We start from the raw sequence: 18286 nt of genomic DNA, 5'->3' as shown, positions 1-18286 counted from the left end.
GTAAAGTAGGATGAAACCGTACTTTTTTCTATTGCAAACTGCTAATAAACTCTTCAATCAATCAATCAATCAATGGCAAGAAACCATTCAATTCCCATTGAAAAGCATTGTCAGAGTCTGCCCTCATACTGTAGGTACTGTAGAATTAAACTGTGCTGTGACTCCACCCTCACACATCTTTGTATTGAAATCATTTCAAGTGAATATTATACAGTAGCATCGTTAAATTACTTATGGGGAAATATTATAGAGATGATTATTTCTTCTTTTTCTTTTTTTCTTAAGTGAAATACATTTACAGCAATGCTACAGAGGTTTTTTTCTTTCTTTTTTTTCTTTTGGTTTTCATTGCTCCATTCCCAATGAAAAGAACTGTCAGAATCCGTCCTCATTGGCAGAATAAAAGTTTTGTGTGACTGCACCGGGTTGTGTATTAATGCAAAATTATAATAACCTTCATTCCAAGTCAATATGCTGTACATTTAACATGAAGTGTCACCATGCAGGTGACAGGCTGATCCTTAAAGGTGGTGACAACCCGTGTGAAGGCTACATTCAAATACGTCATGACAAGGAGTGGGGAATTGTTGGAGATGACAACTGGAACCGTAACAACGAAGACGTGGTCTGTAAGAGCATTGGCTGTGGAACGGCTGTCCACCAGGTTGATCATGTCTATAGAATAAGAAGTGATATACCCAATATACCTAAAAAGGTCTGGATCAATGATGTGAGCTGCACTGGGAATGAGAAACAGCTGTGGGAGTGTCCCAACTTCAGAGGCTGGGATGTCATTAAATACCACCAGGACACAGTGAGATGGATTAAATGTTCAGGTAAGACCACACCTCAGCATCATTCATTCACTCACACACATCATGTTTGTCCTTCGCTTGCGAGGATGACCAAGTAAGTGACACACACGCACGCACGCACGTACGCACGCGCGCGTGCACACACACACACACACACACACACACACACACACACACACACACACACACACACACACACACACACACACACACACACACACACACTGTGTTTTTGGCCACCATCCTCCATCACTGACACCTTTCCAGAACAGGCATTGTCTCCATCTTCCAGTCGTAACATGGGGTGACCTGTTTAACATCAATCAACATTGAACATCAAACATTTATACGTTCATTGAGCTGTGCGCAAATAAATGTTATCTTCCGTGTGTCTGTGTCTGTGTGTGTGGGTCCTTGGAGGTTGTAGTTTGGCAGTCAAGGAGTGTGTGTGCAAATTTTGGCATGGATGGGGGCAACGGTTGTGGAGATATGAGCAGGGCAAAAGTGTGACTGATTCACTGACTCACTGACTCACTGACCCACGGACAGCCGGTGGAGGTTTCTACAGTAAGTAGCTCCCTACGGTCGCAATAAAAGGCTCTAAATCGTTCTCCAGCTATACCACCCACATGTGGAACGCCCTTCCGCAAGCCTTAAACGAGAGCAAATCCCTAGCCTCCTTCAAAATTGATACGAAAAGTCACGTTCAGGCAGCTGCAACTCGAGACTTGTATTAAACTAAGTCCATGTTTCTACCCCCTTTTTTTTGTCCCCTTTTTTTGCTTTTGTAATTGATATTATCCTACAGTATGTAAAGTAGGGTGAAACCGTACTTTTTTCTATTGCAAACTGCTAATAAACTCTTCAATCAATCAATCAATCAATGGCAAGAAACCATTCAATTCCCATTGAAGAGCATTGTCAGAGTCTGCCCTCATACTGTAGGTACTGTAGAATTAAACTGTGCTGTGACTCCACCCTCACACATCTTTGTATTGAAATCATTTCAAGTGAATATTATACAGTAGCATCGTTAAATTACTTATGGGGAAATATTATAGAGATGATTATTTCTTCTTTTTCTTTTTTTCTTAAGTGAAATACATTTACAGCAATGCTACGGAGGTTTTTTTCTTTCTTTTTTTTTCTTTTGGTTTTCATTGCTCCATTCCCAATGAAAAGAACTGTCAGAATCCGTCCTCATTGGCAGAATAAAAGTTTTGTGTGACTGCACCGGGTTGTGTATTAATGCAAAATTATAATAACCTTCATTCCAAGTCAATATGCTGTACATTTAACATGAAGTGTCACCATGCAGGTGACAGGCTGATCCTTAAAGGTGGTGACAACCCGTGTGAGGGCTACATTCAAATACTTCATGACACGGAGTGGGGAATTGTTGGAGATGACAACTGGAACCGTAACAACGAAGACGTGGTCTGTAAGAGCATTGGCTGTGGAACGGCTGTCCACCAGGTTGATCATGTCTATAGAATAAGAAGTGATATACCCAATATACCTAAAAAGGTCTGGATCAATGATGTGAGCTGCACTGGGAATGAGAAACAGCTGTGGGAGTGTCCCAACTTCAGAGGCTGGGATGTCAGTAAATACCACCAGGACACAGTGAGATGGATTAAATGTTCAGGTAAGACCACACCTCAGCATTATTAATATTATCACTTCGTCATTCACTCACACACATCATGTTTGTCCTTCGCTTGCGAGGATGACCAAGTAAGTGACACACACGCACGCACGCACACACACGTGCGTGCACACACACACACACACACACACACACACACACACACACACACACACACACACACACACACACACACACACACACACACACACACACACACACACTGTGTTTTTGGCCACCATCCCCTCCATCACTGACACCTTTCCAGAACAGGCATTGTCTCCATCTTCCAGTCGTAACATGGGGTGACCTGTTTAACATCAATCAACATTGAACATCAAACATTTATACGTTCATTGAGCCGTGCGCAAATAAATGTTATCTTCCGTGTGTCTGTGTCTGTGTGTGTGGGTCCTTGGAGGTTGTAGTTTGGCAGTCAAGGAGTGTGTGTGCAAATTTTGGCATGTATGGGGGCAACGGTTGTGGAGATATGAGCAGGGCAAAAGTGTGACTGACTCACTGACTCACTGACTCACTGACTCACTGACCCACGGACAGCCGGTGGAGGTTTCTACAGTAAGTAGCTCCCTACGGTCGCAATAAAAGGCTCTAAATCGTTCTCCAGCTATACCACCCACATGTGGAACGCCCTTCCGCAAGCCTTAAACGAGAGCAAATCCCTAGCCTCCTTCAAAATTGATATGAAAAGTCACGTTCAGGCAGCTGCAACTCGAGACTTGTATTAAACTAAGTCCATGTTTCTACCCCCTTTTTTTTGTCCCCTTTTTTTGCTTTTGTAATTGATATTATCCTACAAAGTAGGATGAAACCGTACTTTTTTCTATTGCAAACTGCTAATAAACTCTTCAATCAATCAATCAATCAATGGCAAGAAACCATTCAATTCCCATTGAAAAGCATTGTCAGAGTCTGCCCTCATACTGTAGGTACTGTAGAATTAAACTGTGCTGTGACTCCACCCTCACACATCTTTGTATTGAAATCATTTCAAGTGAATATTATACAGTAGCATCGTTAAATTACTTATGGGGAAATATTATAGAGATGATTATTTCTTCTTTTTCTTTTTTTCTTAAGTGAAATACATTTACAGCAATGCTACGGAGGTTTTTTTCTTTCTTTTTTTTTCTTTTGGTTTTCATTGCTCCATTCCCAATGAAAAGAACTGTCAGAATCCGTCCTCATTGGCAGAATAAAAGTTTTGTGTGACTGCACCGGGTTGTGTATTAATGCAAAATTATAATAACCTTCATTCCAAGTCAATATGCTGTACATTTAACATGAAGTGTCACCATGCAGGTGACAGGCTGATCCTTAAAGGTGGTGACAACCCGTGTGAAGGCTACATTCAAATACGTCATGACAAGGAGTGGGGAATTGTTGGAGATGACAACTGGAACCGTAACAACGAAGACGTGGTCTGTAAGAGCATTGGCTGTGGAACGGCTGTCCACCAGGTTGATCATGTCTATAGAATGAGAAGTGATATACCCAATATACCTAAAAAGGTCTGGATCAATGATGTGAGCTGCACTGGGAATGAGAAACAGCTGTGGGAGTGTCCCAACTTCAGAGGCTGGGATGTCAGTAAATACCACCAGGACACAGTGAGATGGATTAAATGTTCAGGTAAGACCACACCTCAGCATCATTAATATTATCACTTCGTCATTCACTCACACACATCATGTTTGTCCTTCGCTTGCGAGGATGACCAAGTAAGTGACACACACGCACGCACGCACGCACGCACACGTGCGTGCACACACACACACACACACACACACACACACACACACGCACACACACACACACACACACACACACACACACACACACACACACACACACACACACACACACACACACACACACACACACACACACACACACACACTGTGTTTTTGGCCACCATCCTCCATCACTGACACCTTTCCAGAACAGGCATTGTCTCCATCTTCCAGTCGTAACATGGGGTGACCTGTTTAACATCAATCAACATTGAACATCAAACATTTATACGTTCATTGAGCCGTGCGCAAATAAATGTTATCTTCCGTGTGTCTGTGTCTGTGTGTGTGTGTGTGTGTGTGTGTGTGTGTGTGTGTGTGTGTGTGTGTGTGTGTGTGTGTGTGTGTGTGTGTGTGTGTGTGTGTGTGTGTGCGCGCGTGCCTGTGCCTGTGCCTGTGCGTGTGTGTGTGTGTGTGTGTGCATTTCTGTCTGTGTAATGCAACTCTCACAGCCATGCTGACTAAAGTGAAGTAAACAAACATACCTTTACATGTGACAAAAGCAGGTTTGCATGCATTGGCATCCTGAGGGGCACACTGCCACAGATGATCCTCTTTGTTGGTGTCTGTAGACTTTGTACAATCAATTTTCTTTTTTGGTGAAGTTTTGAATCCCTTTGGCGGTTGCATTTTTCTAGGCAGATATTTTGCGTCACCACAATTGAGATTCTTGCACACACAAGGTCAGCTTGCTCCTTTCCTTTAAGCCAGAGGAAACTAATTACTGATGTAGCCTATATAAGGTGAATACTATCACTTCCGCTTTCACTGATAGTGCTACTTATGATAATACTACTGCTTCTAGTAGGCCTACTTATTCGGCCACAGTACTACTCTACTAGTAGTACTGTACTCATTTCAGTTGAAAGTATCGGTCAAAGGCCCCTAAATGATCTAAGTATCAAGAAAATGTCTGATAACAAATGGGATGATTCATGGAAATTAAAGGAAACTTATAAACACATCAATGCATGGATGCAGGTAGTGTAACTCTTACCCCAGTTGTCAGAACAAACATAGTATTGAGAATTTTCCTCAGTTTTGTTGAATTGGACCGCTCCGTGACATTTAAAACCATCCAAACTCATTTCAATCTTTTCTACAAATAAGAGAAAGGAAATAAAAATAACATAAATCAATGCTGTTCTGTGCTCTATGATGTCTTACTTTTTATAATTAATATTTTAAGATTTTCTAAGTTTTCAGCAAACATCAGACGCACAAAATCACAATATCTGGAATAACTATCAAGATAAACAAACTCCACACAAACTAAAACATACACCAACTATCAAAACACAAAATAAACAAAAATACTCAGAAGTCATTATGTGTGCATGAGTGTGTGTGTGTGTGTGTGTGTGTGTGTGTGTGTGTGTGTGTGTGTGTGTGTGTGTGTGTGTGTGTGTGTGTGTGTGTGTGTGTGTGTGTGTGTGTGTGTACTGTGTGTGTGTGTGTGTGTGTGTGTGTACTGTGTATAGATCAGGGGTGGGCAACTTTGATGATAGAGATGGACACTATATTTCCACACTAACTGCAGAGGGCCACATCCCTTGGCAAATTGTTTCTGTCGAGCAAAAACCTCTTATCTCCAGTAAGAGTAGCAAAAATAACCGATCTACAAGCTCAAAACGCGTCACGCGTCACGTTTTGAGCTTGTAGATTTGCTATTTTTCCTACTTTTGAATTGGAATCCTGAATTATCTTTTGTTATTTTTTTCATTGGAATCCTGAAATGTAACATTTTTATTTAATTTCCAATGTATTTAGAGTTATACTTATGTTAACTTTATGAAATTAAATACAAATACATTGGACATAAAAAAGAGGATAATACTATACTAGTCATTCAACTACTAATATAGAGTAATTAAAGCGGGTCATGTTTGCATGTTTGGAATTGTAACAGCAGAACTCAATAATATCAGTATTCTGATATTAACCTGCGGGCCGCATTAAGTGAAGGTGGGGGCCGCATGTGACCCCTGGGCCACCAGTTGCCCATGTATGGTATAGATACTGTGTTTGTTTATATTTATGTTTATCTATGTACAGATACTGTGACCTATGAGGTGGAGGATCCACAGGAGGAGTATGACGACGTGGGCACAGTCCCTGACATCACAGTGACGACAGCTGAGGTCCACACTGTCCCCCCACCTGGAGAGCTTATGGGGGGTGAGGACCACACTGTCCCCCCACCTGGAGAGCTTATGGGGGGTGAGGACCAGGACCAGGATTACCTGGAACCTGACAAAGAGGGGTGAGCCAAACCTGGAGCGGGCCCGTTTCACGAAACCTAGATTAGGGATAAAGCCTGGATTTATCAGCTATCCTGGCTTAAAATAGCCTGGATCAGAGCTCAATCGGTTTCATGAAAGCAGAATTATCTTGGCAGATTAGCCTCGCCAGGATATGATAAGCCTGCACTCGGTTCCATGAAAGTTATTTCACATACCGGTAAATTACCATGGAGATTAAGCTGTGAAGCTAGCCTGCTCTGGACCAGGCTAACAGCCAAGATTATTTAATCCAGTGCCATTTTGTTCAAGTTTTGTGAAATAGCTGTTAGTCCAATGACTCCAATTGTAAACAAATTACTTTTTCCACAGTTAATTCAACACATGTTAGGATATAGATTCATTTTAATTAACTTGCAATAACATGAAATACAAAATCCAACATATAATGAATTTAATTATAGGATTTACTGAAATAGTGAATAAATCATGAATCATATGACTCGTGTGATATGTCATTGTAGAGACATAGAGATAACTCCTAATGTTTAATCAACTCCAGAAGTCTGCGACAAAAACACAACCATCACCATTTTGCCACTACAGTGCTAAGTCAACTGAAACCATGTCTCAAAGTTTACTTAAAGTGCACATTTACTCAAGTATTGTACATAAGTATAATCTTGAGGTATTTGTACTTTCCAAGTATTCCTCCACTATACATCTCAGCTCCAAATATTGTACTTCTACTCCACTACATTTATTTGACAAATTAAGTTACTAGTTACTTTGTACATTTACAAGCTCACAATGCAAAGCATTCTGAGCTTGTAGATCTGCTATTTTTTTAAAGATTTTCCTACATTTGAGAACTTGAAATAGGACATCTGCTCTGTTCTTCGGTGACGTGATTGGTCACGATCAAGGAATCGACGCTCGACTGCATGGGCTTTTCAAGGAAAAGCCCATGCCCTTGGCTTGGCTTTAGTGGAACGGAATAAACCAGGCTATACGGAGGAGGCTTTGTCAAGTCTGGATTTGGCTTAAATCCTTTATTCTACTTTCGTGAAATACCCCCTGCTGTGTTATACTAATTTAACTACAACAAATAATCAACCATGCAAACAATCAACACACATCTTCTTAACTATCCTCACAAAACAGACTGTGTACAGATCAGATTGGTTTTCACTATGGTTACTAAATGAACCGTGTCAAAAGTTCTCTCTCTCTCTCTCTCTCTCTCTCTCTCTCTCTCTCTCTCTCTCTCTCTCTCTCTCTCTCTCTCTCTCTCTCTCTCTCTCTTTCCTTGGGTAAAACGCCCAGCTAAGAGATTCATGAGCGTCAATGTTCAGAGCAGAACATTTCAGAAAAAACTTTCCCTATTAAAAAAGAAAGGTTTGAAAATGTTCGCCTATAATGACCTGCCCATGCGCGTACTGTAAGTACTTGGAGCTAATGGTAGGAGGAAGACGCCTTCGTCTAACCAACATTAAGCCTCTAAGACCTATTCTCCTATCAAACTGAGAGGACTGATTCAATATCCTGACAAGCATTGCTGCGAGCAGGGTAATGACCCCTCTTTATTTGGATTGGCAAATAGTATTTTAATTTAGAATGCCACTTTTTAACTTAGTAACTAAGTACACTAACTGTACTTAAGTAAGATTTTGAGGTATTCGTACTTTACTTGATTATTTACTTTTTCAAATACTTTTATGTCTACTCCACTACATCTCAGAGTCAAATATTGTACTTTCACTTTTATTTGAAAACTTTAGTTACTCGTTACTTTGGAGATTTTGATTATTATTACAAAACATACATTAACCACTTCAGCCCATGGGAACGGAGCAGACTTTTGGAGAAATCCGCAAATTTCTCAAAAAACCTGCTCCATGATTCTGCTTGTGCAGAATCAGCTGTGACCGTACCCAAACAGAGTATTTCAACACTGCAGTATTGATACGTTTACTTACAGTACTCTCTTCCCTTTTTTGCAGGTAACGAGCCATCCCCCTTGGGCTTGGTGGAGAGCTACAACCCTGTGAAACGTCGCTGGGAGTATGTGGCCCCCCTGCCTACAGCCCGCTGCTCCTCATCAGCCCTGCAGACGCCCACCATGCTGTTTGTCATTGGCGGAGTCGGCATTCGACATCAACATTTCTTTTTTTAGACACTTTATTTTTGATGCATGGGTACTTGTGACCAGTCTGACCACCTGCTTGTTATTGAGACAACATCCAATGATCACGCACACGTGCTGATGTACGCATTGCGTCCATATGTACATGAATAAAAAAACTTAAAAATAAAATAAATGGGGGGCACGGTGGCGCAGTCAGTAGTGCTGTCGCCTCACAGCTAGAAGGTCCTGGGTTCGATTCCCGCCGGGGGACACTGTGGGTGCTGGGGGCGTGTTCCCTCCTCCGCGTCATCAGTGCCCACACCCTAGGTGGGGTTGGCAAAAGGGCCTTTCTGTGTGGAGTTTGCATGTTCTCCCCGTGTCTCCTAGGGTAGATACCCTCACAAAAACATGCAGTAATCCTGGTCTCTATAATGCCTCCCCCTGGCCAGCCGGGGCGCCTGATGGAGGGGAATGGAACTGGTTGGAATAACGTGTTCCTTCCACGCGCTACGTCCAACCGGGGAAGCTCCCCCTGTCAGGTGATAAGAAGCGGCCTGCTCACTCCTCATGCATTGAAGGAAGCATGAGCTCAGTTCGGGGCCCTCCCCAGGTTGGCGGAGGGAGAGTAGAGCCCAGGATTACAGCTTAGGCAATTGGCACCGGGTGAAAAAATGGGTTACAAAAATCGTGGGATAAAAATTTAAAAAAATAAATAAAAATAAAATAAATGCACCTTTATTCCATGCATGAGGTAAAATTTGAAAATGTGTTTATTTTGTAATTTGCCATTAACCTTACAAGGGCCGGTCAGAGTGAACCAAAGGGCCACATACGGCCCCCGGGCCGCACAATGCCCAGCTCTGCCTTAGAGGGACACTTTAGGTGCATCTTAGACAGTGACATTCTGGGGTACAGTATGTTGTGTATGTGGGTCTTTCACAGCGATGCATGTGTGATGCAAAACATGGTGGGGAGGCCCTGGCACTTGTCAACTCTGTGAATAGCCCCAGCGGCACCCGGCACCACTACTACCATGGCAACAACAAAAAACGTCCCGTAGTAAAGTGTGCTCACTACTTGAGAGACCAGTCACCAGCAGCCCCTCCCATTTTCTATGACCGGAGAAATCCCTGTACTGTCGGCCCTCGGTCACCTCACCTCCATGTTCTGTAGTGTTCAAAGACCCCCGCCTCACCAGGAGACAATCACACACCAGCGTGTGTGATTGTGGGCTCATTTTGATTCAGCTCAGTGTACATGTACTGGTGTGCTTATCTGGAACATTGTGTTGATAGAGGCAAAAGACTATTCCTGTGAGAGTGAAAGGTTTGTGAGCTCACATCAGATGCCAGTTGCCAGTTGGTTATTTCTGGCACTGCTCTGCGCTGTGTTGGGTGGGCGATGTATAAACTCATTACACACAGCCATGTGTGTAGTAGTGTACACACATGTTGGTTTTGCAAACCTTTGGGGACATTTCATTGATATGTATTCCATATCCCTGGCCCTTACTGCAACCCTAACCTCATGAAAATCAAATTCCACATAGATTTGTCCCCATCAACTGGTGTAAAATCCAAAATGACAGGAACAAATACTGCACACCCTAACACACATGTATAGCTCCTCTCATTCATGTCAGCCGAGTGTGAATGTTCTCGCATGCAAACTCATTTGCATGCATGTATGTGTCTGGCAACAACCACAAAGGCTTGGGGACATATGGAAGGATGTGAATGAAAGCCCTGCTGGTTTATTGACTGTGACTCGATTTGTGACAATTCATCTGAATCAAGTGCAGTTAAGAATGTGTGTGAGACTCATCCTGCCTGAGCGGGATGTACAGGTTTCTCCATCTGTCCCTCAAGACGTTAAAGGTCTTTTCAAGTTTTTATTTCTCTCGACTCTCTCTCTCTCTCTCTCTCTCTCTCTCTCTCTCTCTCTCTCTCTCTCTCTCTCTCTCTCTCTCTCTCTCTCTCTCTCCCTCTCTGTTCTGGCTTTCTTGATCTCAAAGAACTTTGAACCATTTCTTGCCCAAAAGCAAGAGAGAAAAGGTTGTGTAAATCCATCTTTTTAAAAAGAATTCTGGTTACTGACATGACAGGTCAGCAGACAGTAAAACGGTGCTTTGGCCCATAAAAACCCATTGCTTTTTACAACACTTATGAACACAGAATGGTGATGGACACCTCTACAGTTAAGTTGCATGCTGCTGCATTTTTAAAACGGTTTTTGATAGTGGATGATACACATGCATGCATAATGACCCCACCCACCCACCCATCGATTCCCCCAATTTGAGACCATGGACAGATTTTGCATGTTGCAATAACATAGCGGCACAGCACTGATGTGCTTTAAGGACCTGTGGTGTTACAGTGTACACACAACAGTTGTACCAAGCTCTGTGCTGAATTGTAAGCAAGTTTATCTTAGCCATGGCGTTGGTTCCAGGGGGTCCTCAGCTAAATGATCGATGGTTAGGATCCATCATTTAAAACCATTCATTTTTACAATGTGTATACTGTACTCCCAGAGTTACATTTTACAGAATACATTGGGGGCTCAGAAATAGAAATCATATCACATGGGGGTGCAAGGCCTAATGCATATCAAACTGGTTCTCCTTGAAATTGAAAAAGGTTGAGAATCACTATAGCCTCACATAGCCGGACAACATCACTACGCCCCTTTTCCCCAAGGGGCGGTTACAAAAAGATTCAAACAGACTGTATTGGTTAGCCTACAACCAATCAGAGCAGCGCAAGGGTGATACGCCTGCCCTACATTTGCGTGCTGGGCCCCTGGTTGGTTCCTCACAACTTGTGAGCCATGAAATATTTTAATAACCAGGGGGCCCAGGGGCCAGACATAATCTACCAAGGGCAATTTATCTTTGGAATGGCAGATTAGTTTGGCTACGCAAGGCTAGAGAATCACTGACCTACACAGTAAATGTTTTAACTTTTTACTAGACACCTGCTGTACCATCCTGTGCAGAACATAAGACTCAGGTTCTGATACAACAGTGAACGTGCTTTCATAAGAGTAAAAAAAAACCTGGGTGAAAAGATATTGAAATTGTACTGTTCCATGTATTGTACAGCACACACCTGTTAATTCAATGACCATTTCAGAACTGTCTTTTTTTCGACCATAGAAATCCTTGCAATCTTGTTTTTTTGTGCGGGGAAGGGTCCTACGAGGTACAGTTCCGACAAACTGTTTTGGTGCCCGCAGGTAGCATAGATGTATTCGTTTTTTATATTAGTTCGTACTTTATATTATGTCTTGTCTTCTCTGCCTAAACATTGTAGTCACATAGAACTTCTCAAACATGCCCTCAGTGTATTAATCTAGCATTCCCCTCCATAAAAAATGATTTATGTTTATTAATATTTGTTCTTATTTGTTTGCTGTTTAACCCTCCAGTTCGTGAGTGTTGTGGATTGAGAAGTGAGGTGACAGGTTCTTTGTGGTGTAGTCCAGAATTGGTCTGAGTTTCCCAAAGTGTCTGTTCTTGGTATGAAATGCAGCATTCTTTTTACAAAATCTGTGGCAGCGTTTCTCTCTGCTTTGAAGTTGTCTTCGTGGTGACATGGTCTTACCAGTAAATTGGTGGTAGTTGTGAAACTTGATCCACTGTTGTTTGGCCGGGTGTCTCAGCGAATTGTGTACAGCTCCTTTACATGACTGTCTATGAAGCTGCTACAGTACCACCATTGTTGAGTGAAAATAGTTTGGAGAGACATGTTGGAAAACGCAGCCCCTACAGTTCCTCTCTACAGTAGGTGTGATGTGTCTCCCATGCTGTACTGTGCTGTTTCGCTTTGGTGATTAACATGGTGAAAACCCGGTGATGCATGGGCTCGTGCTCCGACATGCTTTATGATTGAAATGCGCAGGCACCGTCCGCCACGTGCTCAATACTTGGTGGAATATACCAGAAGGTTTGGTGGAAAATAGGTGACTTGATCGCATGAAATGAATGGCTCAGCTTATTCAGGTGAATAACACACTAGCTTGTGTTTGGAGAGGTGTAAGAGTTTTAACATGGATTTATACTTTTATTACTAATACACTGAAGTGTATGTTTGTTATCAAGCACATTATTATATGTAAAGGCACATCTCACAAATTCACACACACACACACACACACACACGCACACGCACACGCACACGCACACGCACACGCACACACACACACACACACACACACACACACACACACACACACACACACACACACACATACAAACATCATACTTAATCATCAGATCTTAATTCACACCTGCTCACTCAGTCAGCATTGGAATCAACAAATTGTGTTTTGCTACAACGCTAAGTGATTCTTCTTCACAAATACAGAACTTTCTTACCATTTGTAGTAAGGGTAGTAAAGATACAGAATCTTAATAAGGAATATTTTATTCCTTAATCTGCTCAGATAGACAGAGTTGACTTGCGGGGGTTACAGGCATGTCATGTTGTTCTCCGCCCACTTGAATATATTAATATTATACAATGTTTGGGACCTGTAATGGGTCCTATTTATGGTGACTCCCCATCTAGAATGGGTACTACTTTCTTCTCATGAGTCTGATTCCAGTGTCAGACTGGACAACTGGAACAAATTGGGATGCTCTGGTGGTGGAATAAAAAGTGGTGTACTGTACACAGGAAAGACTCCTCACCTCACCAAAGCCCGCAAGTCACACTGGTACCACAAAATGCCACGATGTAGACTTAATATTTAAAAAGGGGCAACCCAGGTTCCACAAGCCGAATAGGGGGTCTAAATCGGTTCTATTTACAGACCAGCCGGCTGTGTTGTCAACTTAGTCAAATGTGACTTGCAGGCTTGGGTTTGCTGAGCGAGAAAAAGGCGTGTGTGGCTGTGACTCCAGTGCAGTAGTTCAGTGCCTATACTAAATGTGAGGTAGCGCCTCGACTATGAATTCTATTCTATAATAAACTATTTTGACTTGCTGTCTGACCCCACGTGTCCTGTGTGTCTTTGCCTTGTGTCTGCTGTGATTCTTCCTATAGCCACCCGGCCTGCCGATGGAAGATTCTGCGAGCAGGTGGCTAGGGCGGCACAGAGAGAGATGGGGATGGATGAAATAGAGCTGATTGTTGCAGGGGGACTAGGAGCTATAAGAGAAAGCAGAGAACAGATAATGACAGTGCGCAGAGGGTCTATTTACGTGACCCGTCTCCATGGAGGTGTATCGGGTGCTGCTGTCAGAAGAAAATGTTACCTGTTCCATAATGGATGAAGCAGACATCAAAACGCACTTCAAATGCATTGTTCAATGGAAATCACTCACACCTGTATGGTAAGAGGAGGAGAGAGTAAGCCAGAGCATTCCCTTTTCACAGTCCTAATGACTGGGTGTACATGTATGGCTTCACGCATGGCTCCCCAAATGAATCTCTACTCTTTCTCTCACCTCTCCGATGGAACGGTACAGTACATTATGTCACATAGAATAAGTGTCATGTTAAATGGAGATGACCATTAGAGAGAAAGCCTTGGAAGTGATTCTGAATGCCAGGAGGAGAGGTTTACTGTACTTCATGAGGATACTGTAAGGGTTTTGTTCAAAAAGCCAAAAGTCCAGCTCAACTTTTTGGCTAGGAATACACTTTAACAATGAATCCTATATATTTTCTCATATGATGAATTAAATAGCGGACATTCTGAATTCCTTGTCTCCACCAGTCCGGTCGAAGACTATGTTTTCGCTCCTGTCTGTCTGCCAATGTGTCCATCTGTCTGTGAACAGCTAATCTCCGGCACTGTTGGATCGACCAGTGTTAAACGTTGCACACACTTTGTACGTGAGATTTTTTTGATCCCATTCCATTTAGCTATTTTGACTGTCTTCCAAAATGTGTGTGGCTATAATACTGCAACATTCCACTTAGGGTGTCTTTCTCTGTGCATGTGGTCAAACTTTCTCCAAAGCACCGACTGGTGAACTATAATGCTAAGGACATGGGTAGGGTAGGAGTAGTCTGGGATCACTTCACTTTTCGGGGTTGTAACCGGTCTGGAGCGTAAACCACAACACGTTTGTACAATTTGCCGGAACTATCAAACCGGATTCAGTTTTAACCCAAAATAATTCCCCTGCGCTCAAGGACATACTTTTAGGGCCTACCTAATAAACTCCTCGATGCAGAGTAGTTTTGCTTTTGAGAAATGTCATTGGTATATGCATCTTTTAGTCCAACTCGTAGCAACTGGCAAGACTACAAAGCATTTCAAAAGGGATTGGGGAAACAAATGGGGGGAACCAAATCAAAGCGACGCCGCTTCTTCTAGTGGTTTCCGCACTTTCGGCGGAAACCAAGCGGCCTGTAGTGAACGAAAGCCTGGTAGGCGAGGTTAGGGTAGGAGAGGTATTTGGGAGGTACTGTATAGGCTAGCAGCGTGCCTTTGTCAGCTACAACCTATAGAAACCCAAATGAAATGTTCAAGCAACCACCTTAAAACAGACACTGTAGGGCAGGCCTTACAAAATGAACAAACTGGAACTCTAATGTAATAATGTTGTAGCTTATTGTATTCATTATCTTCTGTACTCTTTCCTGTCTTTAAAAGATATATACAATATAAAAATACCCCCAGCCCCCTTCTCTCACAATGGTTGCTAGAACTTGCTACAACTGGTCACTGTCATTCATTCCAATGTAAATGGAATTGAATGGCATCTGCTCCTCTTTGCACTGCTTATTTCAAGCAGTGGACTGTGTCTGCCATCTACTGGCTTACATTCACCTTCACACAATTGTTTGGATGTGTATGTAATATATCTGCAGCATTTTTATGTGCTATTATATTTAGGAATCATAAATAAATATAACGGCTGCTTGAAAATATATTAAGCTTATAACATGTCATGAAGCTTGGTGAGCTAGTACATCTGTTCTTTTCAAAATATCTAGAAAAGAAATTGGATATGTTTTAACACAAATCTGACGAATACATATTAGATGGGGGTCTGTGGCCAAATACTTAATAATTTGGGGTTCCTTGTCAAGTTGACATGAAAATGGGAGAACCACTGATATAGACGAACTGACTATTCATTTGCAGAGAAGTTGAACTTGATGGGAGGTTGCCTAACCTCGATGACATTAGCCTACAGGCTTAAGCAAAGGCTAAACTGTAATTTAGATAGTGTTTTTGATGCCAGGCCATTGTTGACTTGGCATCCTAGGTGTGTATAGCTTCGGTGTACAGATTAGGCTATAGATTCTTTGATTGATATTTGATTTAATTTAATATTATTTTAGTTAGGCCTATTCTACTGTTAGACTGACGATAGGTTCTTGATCTACTTATGTTTTTAGATTACTATTTAAGATTGTCTGTTAAATGCCTAAATTGAAAATTGTAGGTTGGACTTCTACACACTGGCCATGGCATTGAGTCCTCCGTGCGAGCTCATGCCTTGCTTTCAGGTCTTGTTCTGTCGAGTTGACTCATGAGTAGGCTAATTTGTGAGGGACCAAGCAGTCAAAGCATAAGGCAACACAGATTTCAAAACGCAACATTTTTGTAATTAACAACATTACAAATAAACAAGTTAAAATCGGTCAAAGTGTGATCCTCCTTTAAAGAAACCCATTTTTCACCCGATTTCAATTATCTAATAATTTAATCCTGGGCGCTACACTCCCTCTGCCAACCTGGGGAGACAACGGACTGACCTCATGCTTCCTTCTATGCATGAGGAGTCCAAGTCGCTTCTTTTTACCTGACATGGGGAGACAGGGAGTTTCCCAGGTTGGACGTATAGCACATGGAAGGAACACGTTATTGCAACCAGTTCCTTTCCCCTCCATCAGGTGCCCCAGCTGGCCAGGGGGAGGCAGTAATAGTATAGAGACCAGGATTACTGCATGTTTTTGTGAGGGTAGGCCTACAGTACCTACCCTAGGAGACATGGGGAGAACAAAAAGGAGCACTTTATTAAGGTTTCCCCTCACTCAGAGAGGATTTTACTCTGGCAACCTTGAGTGTAAAGGGACTGCCATCAATATTCAGTGGTGTAAAAAGTACAACATGTTTTTAATTAAGTAAAAGTATCAATACTGCAATGTATTGTAATTGCTGAATAATAAATGTTCTTGAGTAAAAGTACAAAAGTATTGGTATCAAAATGTCTACTTAGAAAGTGTTCATTGTGCAGAATGTTTTCAAATGTATAAAATTCCTTTGAAAATATATTACATAATCTCCTAATTGGCCATTATACTATTACTAATGTGACTTATAGGCCACAATATTCTCTTTTTTACATAGGCCCTGACTTAAACCAAAACAGGCCTTTTTATTTTTCAAGGTTTAATCCTATTTAATCCTATTTAATATTCTATGTTACATAACTGACAGAATTATTTATTAACATTTTGCGTGAAATGAAATGACGGATCTTTTTTTCCCTGTGAAAACCTTATATATTTATATGTATATATATTTTTTTACTTAAGCCATGTTTATTAAGTTGATTTGGAACTGTCATAAACGTGTCCAGTGCAGGTTGTTGTGCAAGTGGTTTCTAGATTACAGGCAAAATGCGGAATCAGCATTCAAATATTTCACAAGAATTCGTCTAAAACTCAACAGTCGCATCAGGGTGCGATCACTATTTCCTGCCTGATGGAACATGTGGTTTCAGAGAACCTCAGCTGTGTTCCCAGTACGAGTCCTCATGTCATCATGTCAAATTGACCTTGAACAAGACACTGAACCCTTAACTGCTCTACTGTATAGGCTACTTGTTCTAGCTGCCCAATGCTCCCCGTGGTTAGGATGGGTAGCCCAAGTACAATATGGGCAAATGCATACTTAGCCAATTAAACTTATATACAAATATGAATTATTCACTAATGTGCCTGCTAAATAAGGGTAGATACATCAAGAGTTTCAGATAGGGACAAGCTCTAATAAACATACAGTAGGGACACTTCTTCTGCAGGAGTCAGAAACAGAACTAGAATACACTCATTAACCACCCTTTCTATTGTGTAAAACTGGTCTAAACAATCAAGCTATACTGTATCACACAAGTGGTGTAGCAAAAAAAAAAAAAAGAAAAAAAAAGAAAAGAAATCACACCCAGACTGTGAAGTGAGCTGTGCTTTTATGAGTTAATTTCAGTAAGCATTCTGCGAAGCTTGGCCAATGAGCCAAGTGTGGGACATACATACAGATGTAGGAGAGGTTAGCACTGCTCAAAAATCTAAATAAGCTAAGCTGAGTAACTGTACTAGTGCCCAAAACATTGTTCTTGGTACTGTAGCTGCCGACTGCTCTTAATATTTACCCTGTGTTAAAAGCACAGGGTGTATTTCCCCCATGAGTTCAATCAAGTATAATTAAATGTAATTTTTGCAACGGAAACTAACATGTAGCTGCAGAAGGGAGTGGTTCCATATCTGTATATTATAATCTGTTAGTTGAATATAGTACTGATTCGGCAACAGATAAATTAAACTCATGGAAACTGGACATTCAGGAAGATATTGATGACGCAGAGTGGAAACAGGCATGTGTAGAAGCACAAAAACAGAAAATTAATACAAGGTTTAAATTACTCCAATATAAATGGTTAATGAGAATGTACA

At 41.7% G+C, this 18286-nt stretch overlaps 1 protein-coding gene across 1 annotated transcript in view; it reads left to right on the top strand.

Annotated features, from left to right (window-relative positions):
* Positions 1-487: 487 nt before the first annotated feature.
* Positions 488-18286, top strand: part of LOC308290853 (CD5 antigen-like) — a gene marked incomplete at its 5' end in the record, with an annotated part of 57947 nt that continues 40148 nt past the window's right edge. The window contains 4 exons of the mRNA XM_080732765.1: positions 488-836; positions 2134-2463; positions 3784-4113; positions 6330-6494. Coding sequence (XP_080588891.1) covers positions 488-836; positions 2134-2463; positions 3784-4113; positions 6330-6494 — 1174 coding nt within the window. The remainder of the gene's footprint in view (positions 837-2133; positions 2464-3783; positions 4114-6329; positions 6495-18286) is intronic.

The sequence above is a fragment of the Nannobrachium achirus genome (genome assembly GCF_963921795.1).
Source record: "Nannobrachium achirus genome assembly, chromosome: 9".
NCBI lineage: Eukaryota > Metazoa > Chordata > Actinopteri > Myctophiformes > Myctophidae > Nannobrachium > Nannobrachium achirus.
This window is presented reverse-complemented; position numbering and strand designations above follow the sequence as displayed.